Source organism: Oenanthe melanoleuca, chromosome 1A (genome assembly GCF_029582105.1).
Source record: "Oenanthe melanoleuca isolate GR-GAL-2019-014 chromosome 1A, OMel1.0, whole genome shotgun sequence".
Taxonomy (NCBI): Eukaryota; Metazoa; Chordata; class Aves; order Passeriformes; family Muscicapidae; genus Oenanthe; species Oenanthe melanoleuca.
Genome location: NC_079334.1, coordinates 18,660,161 through 18,672,288, shown reverse-complemented (window position 1 = coordinate 18,672,288; position 12,128 = coordinate 18,660,161). Strand labels below are relative to the sequence as shown.

At 40.3% G+C, this 12,128-nt stretch overlaps 2 protein-coding genes across 2 annotated transcripts in view; both read right to left on the bottom strand.

Moving 5' to 3' along the window:
• CHST11 (carbohydrate sulfotransferase 11) overlaps positions 1–6,875 on the bottom strand; it is a 189,107-nt gene extending 182,232 nt beyond the window's left edge. Inside the window, exons 1-2 of the mRNA XM_056482348.1 lie at positions 2,618–6,875; positions 2,260–2,351 (exon numbers count right to left, since the gene is read on the bottom strand). The gene's annotated coding sequence lies outside the window, so the exon portion shown is untranslated. The remainder of the gene's footprint in view (positions 1–2,259; positions 2,352–2,617) is intronic.
• Positions 6,876–6,967: 92 nt separating this feature from the next.
• The window catches only part of TXNRD1 (thioredoxin reductase 1), a 35,753-nt gene continuing 30,592 nt past the window's right edge, over positions 6,968–12,128 (bottom strand). The window contains exons 14-15 of the mRNA XM_056482346.1: positions 11,803–11,937; positions 6,968–8,661 (exon numbers count right to left, since the gene is read on the bottom strand). Of these exons, the coding sequence (XP_056338321.1) occupies positions 8,599–8,661; positions 11,803–11,937 (198 nt within the window). The 3' untranslated portion in view covers positions 6,968–8,598. The remainder of the gene's footprint in view (positions 8,662–11,802; positions 11,938–12,128) is intronic.

Genomic DNA, 12,128 nt, shown 5'->3' with positions numbered 1-12,128 from the left:
CAGCACAGAATATCCACTCTGGCTGAGAAGGAGGGAGGTAATTTAGGGGGAGTATTTCTGTGTGATGCTCTGTTGTGACACACAGTTTTGCCTTACATGAGAGGTAAATCAATTCCTGTAGCTATTCCTAACTTGACTTGTCTGCCCACCAGAGTGACAGCTTTTAATGCCAGCTGGAATAAGATTGGTGCCATCACAACAAAAATTCTCAATTTATATTAATAGGATTAAGTAACTGATCTGTGGAGATGGCTCATCTCCACTCAAAGCACAGAAACCCTCCTCCACAGAAATATGTATCGTTATATCACAGTCCAGAGCAGTCAGTTCTGTCAAGGCTTCACATTCCCTAGAGTGGGATTTGTCTCTTCATGATTTTAGCCATTATAAAGGTAGTTGTTCATCTTGAGTTGTAGTGATGGCTTCTGCTATAACCTGTGGAAATACACCAGTATCTCCAGACAGGAAAACATCTCACGTGTCCTAGGCACGTGCATCTGCAGTTCCCAAATTATGCAGAAAGCACAGGGTGACCCAGAAATTTGGACTGCTACTGGTACCATTGTATGCCAAACCAGCTTGGGTCTTGGCTGACACTGGAATTATAACCAAAGTAATAAAAAAAATATGGATGCATTATGGATGGCATGTAAATGGATTCAATTCTGACTCACCTCAATGTGAGAGAAATCCTCTCCCAGCTATGTAATTTTTATACCCCTGGTGCCATTGGAGAAGAAAAGTAGTTTTGCAGAAGAAAATTTCAGACTCTTAGTGTGACATTCTACTAAATGACACTGAGTATTTGCTATCATGTTTGATGATTAGGAACAAGCATGGATCAGGCAGATAAAGCTGGTTCTCTGTGCTAAACTCCCACATCATGTAGCATTCAGATAGAACTTTATTTTAAGTGTAATGACAAAGATCTTCAAGGGCAAGATGCATCTTACTCTGTCTCTATCCCCCTGAGCACTAATCCACAAATCTCCTCACTTCCACCCACTGCAAGGAAAGGGCCAAATGCTACCAAAAGTCTGCATCTGTGGGATTTTAGGTTTAACAGTGAGTATGAGAAGTCACAAGTAAACAAGTTTTTAAAATTTCTGACAACTATCCCCAAATCTGCAATGCCTCCAGAACTTCTATAGTGACTGAGTTGCTGTTGTGCTGCTGCCTGCCCTGCAGCCTGGTGCCCCAGAACAGAAATGGCCAGCCCCACCTGTGAACACCATCACAGTCTCCTTGAAGCTGTGGGACAGGGCCACCACCTCCTTCACTCTAAGTCAGTGAGAAAACTTGAGTGGTAGGGAGCCAGCAGCCAAGAATGAGAACCTTTGCTCAACAATGAATGTGCTGATTACAGATGGGACTAACTGCAAGCAGCAGAGAATTCCTGTTTGGTTTTGATTTCAGAGCAGTGTAGACTTAGAGATTCATGCCTTGTGGAGACAAGAAACTTGTGTGGAAATTTTCAAACAAACCAACTACTGAGTGTCAGTCATTCTGGCTCTACAGAGTTCACTCACACTGTCCTGGAGCTTCAAAGAGTAATAGTGTGCAAGTCTGACAGCTTGCTTGCAAACCACTATGAACTGAAAGACAGTAAATCTTCCCTAAAACTAAAATTAACTGTGGATCTGCTGGAAACTCACCAGTCAAGTTTAAGATGAAAATTCCACTCCACAAACATTAGACAGTGAATTTTGCCCTCAAGATGGGCTGAGCTGATGTGTTAGATGAGTTTTGTCACCAAAAGGTCTGACCCTACTCTCCTGTCCTCTCATTCCATCACTTCTTCTACTGCTCATCTAGCTGCTTGCTGAGCCATTTCAGACCTCAACTATACCAGGGGATTAGAAAAGAGAGTAGAACACAGCTCCTCATCAATGATTTCTGTATTCTTTTCCTTAGCTGATTTAATGTTTTTGTTTGTTTTGGTGAATGTATCTGCTTTCAGGAAAGAAGAGGAGAAGGTCTGAAAAGAAAACCCACCAAACTAAAAAACAGATGAATGCAGGGCCAGCTGGGGAGAGAACTTTCTCAGAAGGTAACTGAGCTTGCAGTCTCCAGTACAAATCATCCTTCAGAAACAATTATTGTAATTCTTCTGTGTCCACAGGGTTTGGTGCCATCAACTAGGGCAGACACATGGGGGACTCCACAGCAGCAATGCATGAGAGAATTCACATATAGGAGCAGCATTAACAACTCTCTCAATTGAAATATCTTAGACTGGGTAATGTCATTTTTACATACCAGAGACATTGGTTCAGCTCATGGCACCACTGGAGGAGAACTGGATTTTCTTCAACAGCAGTATAAACACACCTTGTGGCATCTGCACAGTACTAGAACCAAAATGGAGATAAAACACCTTCATGTAAACTGTAGGTCTAAACACTTCACTAAAAATGACTAGTTAAAGGTTATATAAGAAAACCCTTATTGAATATACAGTAAAGCTTCCTGTAGGATTCCTGCCCAAGGTTCCAGCACTTGGGGGTGTAAGGGCACCCTGCACCATAAACTACAGTCAGATTTTACTAACTCCCACTCTATATGCATACAAATAATCTCTTTTTCAATACAGATGTATTTTTAGATTATAACATACCATGACAGTGACTTGCACTGAGTTAAGTGTAATGCAAAAAAATTCAGCCTTCCTTGACTGCTTCAGCCACAGCTCCTCTATGGTGAGAAATGGTGAATCCTTGCTCTTTGTTTGCCTTTTCCACAGGTTTCATGATTTTTGGACTGCTAAAAACATGTGCTGGGAGAACTCAACAAGACAAGTCTGAAACAAAAAATAAGTGGTAAAGAAACAAAGGGAGAAGAAAGACAAGCAGATTAAAGCAAAAATAAATATGTATCAACTCAGAGTGTTAAAGCTCTGCAACATTTAAATACCTGTTGGTACCATTCCTCTTGTTCTAAGAAAATCAGTAGCACCTCACATTTCCTGAGTGCATTGCTTTTCTTCTGTCTAATTTGTAGGAGGCAGCATGTCTAAAACAGAGGCACTACTTTAAGGGGCTTTATGGCAACTTCCCCACCAGTTTTATTTTCAGCCTGCTTTGATTTCCACCATGACTTCACCTACAAAGGTGCTTCACAGTGTACACAGCTGATGGTTTGTGCACACATCCCCAGCCTAGTCAGGAGTCTAGCTCTTGCTTTGACACACATTTTTCTTTTTTATCTCCCTAAATTGAAAGGCACACATGCACACACCCAAACATGCTTCCCATCAAGTATCCCAGCCTAATGACTGTGTTTTAATTGCCCCATGCATTAAAAAGAGCCTAAGAGCTGTCTGAGCACTGAGCTGTGGCTCCCATACATTTTCCATTGCTTTCTTTTAACATTGTACCTCACACAGCAGAGAAGTAAACATAGGCTTGACATGCATCTGTCAGACTCATTAAAATAACACATTTAAAAGGGTTAGCAGCATCACTGCTTTGCTTCCTCTTCTGGCCCTGCAGTAAGAGTTGCTCAGAGGTCTCATGAGAGGAGGTGATCTGCAGAAATAGCTTTGACACTTCACCTTCACCCATCCCATCCCTGGGACAAGTTCTGCTCATCAAATGACCTCCAGAAATAACTCACAAGTCCATAGCTTAAGCCCTCAGGGAGACTACTCACCTCAGATATGGGCATTTTTCAATCTTGCCTGGGTTATAGCTGGCCCTCCTTCAAGAAATCACTGCTCCAAGAAAGAGCAAATGCTTTAATCGGGATTACCTGTCCAACTTCAGCCACCAAAAAGAAACCTGGAGAACATAAGCTTTAAATGTGCAACAAGCAGCACTTTTGGCACTCCATGTTGGAGTGACCAGTGCAAGTTTAACAGTTTACTGCTAGTGTATAGCATGGTTACTTTTAGCAGCTGTAGAGCTAAGGAAGAAATGGTGCTTGCAGAGCCAAGAAAAACATAAATAAGGGTGTTGTGGTCTCCCTGTATCCCCCGTTGCACTGGCACCATGGTGCTGACCTGCTGTGCCCTCTTCCACACAGCTTCCTCCACTCAGAGGAAGTTAAGTCATGAGCTTTTATTTTCAGGTACACTGATGGTGTTGGGTCCACCAGACACCTCACCTCATGCAGTTTCTCTCTCTGTGTTTTCCCTCCTTCCATGATGTAGCAACCCCAAAGTATCACCCAGGAGACAATCTGGCTGCAAAGACCTTGTGTTTCCTCATCCCACGGTCCATGTATATATATTTATGTATATATATGTACATAGATATAGATATAGACATATGTAGTTGTGCAGAAGCTCCAGAGTATGAAAAGCCACTCTGGGTCAAACCCTAAAGCAAGTCACCACTTTTGCCTACCTCACATCTCACCACATGGCATACACACACCTCTCATTGTGGGTGGTCAGTTTACACTGACATTAAGAGGGAAAGCAGGCTAAATGTGTTACCATTTATTTTTGAAAGCAAGTAAATAGGCAGAGCTCAACTTACTCTGTGCCTAACCTAGGATAAAACCTATTTTCAAGGGAAGAATCACTTGATGAAACAAGTATATACAGAGGAAAGAAGGATCTGGGATTTAGCTGCAGATTTGTCACTATGTGCCTAAGTTGGCTTCTGTTGCAGTCTAAAGAAGGGGATGGATACTTCTTTGGGCTCATGACGGCCAGTGGCAGCAGGGAGTGGGCTCACTCCAAGGGTCCAGCCACAGCATGGTCTTCCTGGCAGAAGAGCATCCCATGTTGGCCTATGATAGTGAGCCAACGTGATGGGGCAGGTCAGGAGTCACTGGTGCTGCTGAGCAAGGCCACCCACACTGCTGGGGGAAAGCCTCCCCTCACTGTCCTGGTATACACCCCACTCTGTGTCAGTTTATTTCATGATTTTAAAATGCAAAAATGCTCTGGGAGAACTCCCTCAGACAAGCTGGTAACTAGGAAGATTTCTAGCTTCTAGCAAAGAGACATAAAAAGGACAATGGAATGAAAAAGAAATCATATGTGTAAAGTCAAATTCTGCACAACAGAACATGGGTCAGGAACATTTGGCAAATAAAAGGAAAACAAACATATTCAGATCTGCAGGCTGAAGGGCAGCCTCTCACTGCAGAGGCCCCCCTGCATTTCCCAAGCTCCATGGAATTTTGGGAGCACTCTCAGACATAACCCCCCGCAAGACCTCTGGTACCCATCACAGCACATGACCTGCACTGTGCCTTTACCTTTCCACACTGACAACCCTTCTCTCCCTCCCTGATGGACACAAAAGCCCTTGCTCCACTCCCACCTCCACACCAGCAGCCCTCAAGACACCCCAGAGAACAAATGATTGCCTCCCGGATGGAAATATTTCAGGAGCATTTTGCTGTTTTGTGCATGAAGAAGGCAGGCCAGTGGTGTGGCAGGTCCCCTGGTGTCTTCTTTCTAGGTCTTTTATTTGTACTTTTCAGTTTAATTTCTCTCTGGAGGCCAAACAGGCCTTGGCAAGAACAGTCACACAATCCCACACTGAGGACAACTGAGCAATCAGAAAAACCCATCATCAAAGACAAAGGGCTTCTGAAACTCACTCTCTGCAGGGCTGACATTTACCACTAACATTTATACCCTATTTTGACCTGAAAGGTGTCTACCAAGTCTTGTGTAGAAGACTCAGCCATCTGGTTCCTTCTGGCACAGCCAGAAACAGGATCAGTAACAGACTTTATGAGTGCAAGGTCATCCCACACAGCACAGCAAGACACCTATCCTGGCAGGAAATCTCCAGTATCCACAGCATCTCCAGGAGATCCACCTTATCCAACACAGACAACATGGGAGCCTCCTGCACTGGGGCAGGCAGCAGGGTTCAAAGGAGGGAAGGTGGGATGCAAGTTGGAATACAAGACTTACAGGAAAATTAGGATCTCTCAGATAACTCACACCAAGGGAAGAGGGGTAAAAGGGGAATGAAGAGCTGGGGCAGGGGAGCTTTAAAAAAAAAAAAAAAAGGGAAAAAATGAGAGAAGAAAAATTTCTGGAAGCTGTCAGTGAAACACTACTAAATTCCCTGTTCAAATCTGTGAAATATCCTGTCAACATTTATATCTGTGGTATATGTGGATTCTAACACTCATGTAAGACCATCCAAAGATGTTAATAACAAACAAATATGAGCAGAACATAAATACAGATCAGCTCAGTAAATTTCCTAGTATGTGCTTCCAAAGCATGCATCACCCAAAGTATGCTTAGTTTGATAAAAACAGTGAATACTTAGCTTTGGCATTTAATAAATCCTTTTGTGATTATATATTATATGCCTCTATCATCATGCACAGATGACATAAATACACACCTGAAAATGTCTTCCTTTTGGAGAATTAATAGAAAAAAACCCCTCCAAAAAAAAAATCTCACAATTTAACACTTTAAGTAAAAATAGAAGTAATTAAACCCAATACTTACTGAACTGTAAGCAATTAGTGTAGAAACATGCATCATTAATGATGATATGACCCATAAGAATAGATATGTGTAGGTTCAGTCTTGGAAAGTCAAGCTCATATGTATCTTTATTTCCTCCAGGAAATCCTTTGATACTGATCTCCAGGACCTGACTTTCTCACACACCTGCTTGAAAATGCTGCTATCCATGGGCTTAAATATGAGCAGCTACACTGCCCAACAGCTCAGGAACCTGCACTCCTGGGTTCTCAGAAGTTACGTGGATGGCAGCTGGTGCAAAGAGTGAAAGATTTGTTTCCTAATTATCTTTTATTTTTAATTATGTCCTTCTCAAATGTTTAACATGCAAAACAAATACACATGAAACAGACTCAATCCCTGCTTTTCAGAGAAATATCCACCTTCAGAATTCGAGGGACAAAGGCAAATCAAGCTGGATTTATCAGGGTGCCCTCTTCTGGCCCTTGAAAAAACAACTGCCTTGCTGTCACCTGGTGTCTGCTTGGAAGAGGCATCAAAAGGAGCATCTGCTTGTGCAAATCGATTTATTTATTAAACTGGCCAGAAAAATACCATCACAGACCATTCTAGATACCATACAAACATGTTTTAAAATCCTTCAGTTATGTATGGATTTATAAAAATAACTTACAACACTATTTTAGAAATCTCAGTAGAAATACAAGAATTTGTTACCAGGTAGAAATTTAGGCATGAGGCATTCTGCCCACAGAAATTCACCCCCTGTTCACACCACACTACTGAACTCCCAAAAACTATTTAATAAAAGTAATCTCAATCTTTCTGCTAAAAGAGAAAGAAATGGAAAAACAGACCAAAAAACACATTTATTTCCATTACAAAGGGGCATTTTTGCCATTCCTTGACAAATAAATATTCAGCTTATCCAACACAGAAGTGATATTCAAGAATTTGATATTTTAATAGAAACCTCTGCTTTAAAAGTATTGTTTTCTTAATTAAATATAAAACATGGAACACATAGAACTAAACAGAACTTTTGGACCATAGATAGGGTCCACTGCAGATTTTTCACTACTGGTTTTCGGACTTTGGCTGGAGGGTCTGTTTGGTTGTGTTTTTTTGGGGGGGGTGTTGTTTGGTTGTGTATTTTTTTTTTTATTCTAAGGGCTCACTAATCTCCAGGAAATCTCAACACTTTTGTGTTCAAAGTGGCCTGTTCAAAGTTTAGACCTGAAACAGTGCAGCTTATGGAAGCTCACTTAGAAAGAAAGAAACTTACTCAAATTTAAGGAAGTTGCACAGAGTTCTTGGAAGTACAATTCATTCAACACTGGAATTCTGTCAGCTCCAAATCAGATTCATTAAACCACATAAGCTGCAAGAAGTGCTAAGATCATCACATCTGTGCTATATGCGTGATTTCAGGGAAGAAACACAACAACTTTCTGTATCAAAAGGCCTTAATAAATTATTTTTTCACTGAGAAGAATGCTTTCACAAATAAGGCTCTCTAAATAAAAAGTCACAATGGAGTCAGACTGGAAGGCAAGAAATATGTTATTTTAGGTGGTACTAAACTTTTTTCCAAGGCTATTTCCTTCCTCATGATCAAACAAGCAGAACGTGCCCTTCATAGGCTTGTGAGCTGGTAAAGAGCATGCTCATGAGGAGACCTTGCATTTGGTGTGTCATGACCCAGAACACAGGAGCTATTTTATCTGATACAATGACTGAACTTGGGGGGGATTTTTCTGGGTTGGGAAGTTCTTTGTTCTGGAAAGACCTAGAAAGGAATGTTCAGGAGAGAAACTAGAGAGGAAAAAAGCCAAACCAAAACAGTTGTTGTCCAGCTGTGCTAGCAGTTCTTCCATCACTGCCCACCAGACAATGCAGGCTTCAGGCTGTGACTTCATGAAAGCATTCATTAAATGCCCTGCTAATCACCAACCAGACAGTCAAGATTCCCATTGCATTGCTAATTGCCAGCCAGGCATCACAAGTGACCAATTCCCACAGAGCTCTTCTCCTTAGGATGATGCAATGTCCAGGTTAAGCTCTACACATTTCTGCAGGTGTCCAAGAGTGACTTCTCCCAAAACCTTCCATCTGAATTGCAGGAATCAGACACTGTGATGAAAGTCAGTCTCTGGCAATAGCAAGAATGGGGGAATTTAACCTCAGCATCCACTCACAGTGGTGCTTTCACCAGAACGCTTAGTCACGGACAGGGTGGTGAATACCTTGAGACAAAAAAGAAAGAAGACTCTTAGTATGGCAATTTTTTTCACCAGGAAGATTAATTCGGGCATGATGCTCAAAACAGCAGCCATTTCTTAAAGTAAGAAAATAAAAATGAATATCATACATTTAAATCCTTTAAACAGCCATTAAACAGCACACATGCATACAAATAACTTTTGTTCCCTTCGTTTTACAGTGGAAAAGAAAGAATTAAGGAAGTCACACAGCTTTATACCACCTCTTGTCTTAATGCTCCTAAGTTTTTACAGTGGGAACAAGCTCAGCAATAATAAACTCCAGTACACCTAATGAATAAGTGTCTTTATGGCTCAAAGAAAACTTCTTTGTTTGGGAAAGTGAAGTTAACTCAAGGCCTGAGCATTTGGAGAGAATTTTGCCTTTGTGCCTTTCTAGACATTATAGAAATGTGGAAGTGATTGCTGATGGAGGTGTTATGTCTGGGATCTATGTCCTCTTGACAATAGCTATGAAAACACTGAGTAAAACTAGTTTGAAAAATCAATCTTTACTGCTTTCAACTCACATTGAAGAAAATAATATACATATATTATTCCTAAATAAATACTGTAAAATTAATAGATTGAAATTTGAGACGGACAATTCTACAAAAATTTGTTTAGTACTGGTACTTTACTATGCAAATAATTGCATGGGTTTGCACACATATAATATAGAAAGGAAAAAAGGAAATAAAAACCACTACTATTTAAATGCTTCAAAGTTGCAATAATTAGTTGTCATCAAAGCCATCTCTCAGGAAGAATAAACTTAGCATAGAGTAAAATATATACATATTTCAGCTATGCAAATAACACTGAAGTATCTGAAGATAATAGGGATCAGAAAGACCTATATTTCTCTAAGCAGAAGCTTTGCTGCATTAAGGCTGCTAGCAGCTCTTCAGAGAACAACATCAATAAATGATAAACCTCTTCCACTTTCTATAAGTACGTAAAGCATTATACACAAATCAGGAAGACAAATGCATGTGTAATATATATGGCAGAAGAACAGTGACTTATCTAAAATATAGTGCATGTCTTGAGAGAGCAGTTTGAAGACTTTATTTCTGATCCACAGCCTGATAACATATGGAATCTTCATTTATTGTTATTACACTTCAAAAGACCAAGATTAAAAAGCACAGAATTCATCTGCTTTCCTCCTGGCCAGACTGCAAACTCCAGGTGTGGGAGAAGACCACACTGCTCCCTAGTAAGCCAGCTGGAGTAATTTGATAATTGCTGGAAACATGTATTTTTGGACAGAATTTGTTTGTTACTTAAGTGAAGAAAAAAAAACTTAGATCCAGTGGCTGGAAAGCCATCATTAGCTACCTGGAAGAATCATCCCAGCTTTTAAAAAATAATTCCTCTTTATCACAGATGATCAGTAGTACCCCTCTGATTTCAGGCAGCACAGTGCAGTTGAGGCTGAGATGTAATTCTCTGTAGGGCTGTGTTCCTACTAGTTCTGTGCTTGCAATTATTTGGACTTAAACTTGCAAGAAATTCCATTCTGAGCTCCTGTTTTCTGCAGAACAAAATGCTGCTCCAAGAAGAGCAGTGAGAATTTGTAAGCAGTGAACATTTGTATGCAGTGAGAATGGGACCCTAGGTCTTAAGGTTTTCTTCAAGTGGAATTAAACCATGTTTCACAGGAGACTTAGCAATTAATTAGTACTAGTGCCAGTGAAGAAGTCAGCACTTGACCCTGTAACACTGCACCTTTCCTGTTCAAACCAGACTTCCTTTTCCTTAACTTTTACAGAGATGTAGCAAAAATAACAGTGACATTATCCATCATTCTATTCATCCAATATGCTCGTTCCTCACAAATTCCAGTTTTCAAGCATTTTTCTAATCAAAGAGTGCCATCTTGCACTTTGATTTTTGTTTACTGCTCAAGAGATTAAATTAAGTAAAAGCATAAAAAACCCTTTTGAAGACTGTCACTGAAAATGATTGCTGTTCCCTGGAGCTTTTAAATAGCTTATTTCTCCTGAGCCAATTTCTTCCTCCCCCACTCAAACAAATATGATTATCTGAAATTACCTCGCTGAATTATGTCTAATCATCATTCTATTCAGTTTCAATTTTAGCAGCTCAGATGTCCAGAATAAATTATGACTCTCATCATCTCTTCACACTGCATATGCTAATACCCCACTTGAGTTCACAGGTTTGAATGCCTCCCTTAGAGATCTCCACAGGGCCCCTGGTAAGAAAAGGACCTGCCACCCCTCTTTGAGGGCCTCCAAGAACACCACTAGATGGTACTATGAAGACCAGAATGTATATTTGGGATACTTTGAAGATGATTCAGATTTCTAGCTGTCCATTCCATTAATGGAGTTCTTATAACATTGCTTTTACTAAATCACCTTGAATATTGGAAATAAGAGAGGTGGATGTCACTTCTGCAGAGCAGCGTGCTGGTGCACCCTTGTATTGCTCTACTTCTAACACAGCCAGAGACTCTGTATGAAGACTTCATAAACAAACTTTCAGGGATCCTCAGCTAATATAAGTTGGTCCTAATGCTACTAAAATCAATCTCTGATTAACATGTGGGAGGACCTGTCCCACTCCTGCTAGAGAAAATTCAGCTCTTTATTAAAGAAGAACTGCAAGATTAAAAAGAAGAAATATTTGTGTGGCTTCATGAATTGAAGGCCTACAGGATAAAGAAAACATCTTTAAGAGAAGACAGTTTAATAAAAAAATTGTCATGTAGCTGGTCCCCTTTCCCAGCACCAGTTCTTAAGCCTATTTTAACTACACTAATCTAGCTTTGACAATCACTTTAGCAGAAATAGTATTTGAAGCCTTCCTAATCTTGAGTGGGATAAAAATTCTGTACTCCACAGTAGAGAGAGAAGTGGATTAAAGGAAGCCATAAACTCTTCACAAATAAATACACACAAAGAATTAAATATCCCAGACTAAACCTAAGAGTTAGAACTCAAAGTATTAAAACCAGATAATTGCCTCTCTTTTCCTCCCCCCAACCTTCCTGAAAACTTGGACCTCTTTAATAGAGCTCTGTTATTCATATTTCCAATACTTTACCCCAGAATGCCATGAAAGCAGGGCTTTGAGGTGACTTTGTATACCAACCTCTGCACAGACAGGATGAATTCCTACGGTGTTGTCCAGCTGTTCTTTTGTCAACCCACATTTAATAGCAGCTGCAAACCCTTGGGTGACTTCTCCAGCATTTGGACCAAGGATATGGAAACCAATGACTCTCTCCTAAATGCCAAAGATAATCAAATGCAAGCACAGTCATGAATTTAATTCTCTTTAGACAACGTGTAAAGTTTTCTTATTCAGAGTATATAATTTAATCAGCTCACAAAATGTATCACAAATTAATGTAACCACTAAAATGTGAACTATCATTAGCACCAACAGATGTGACATGGTGTAATTTTGTTCTCTCT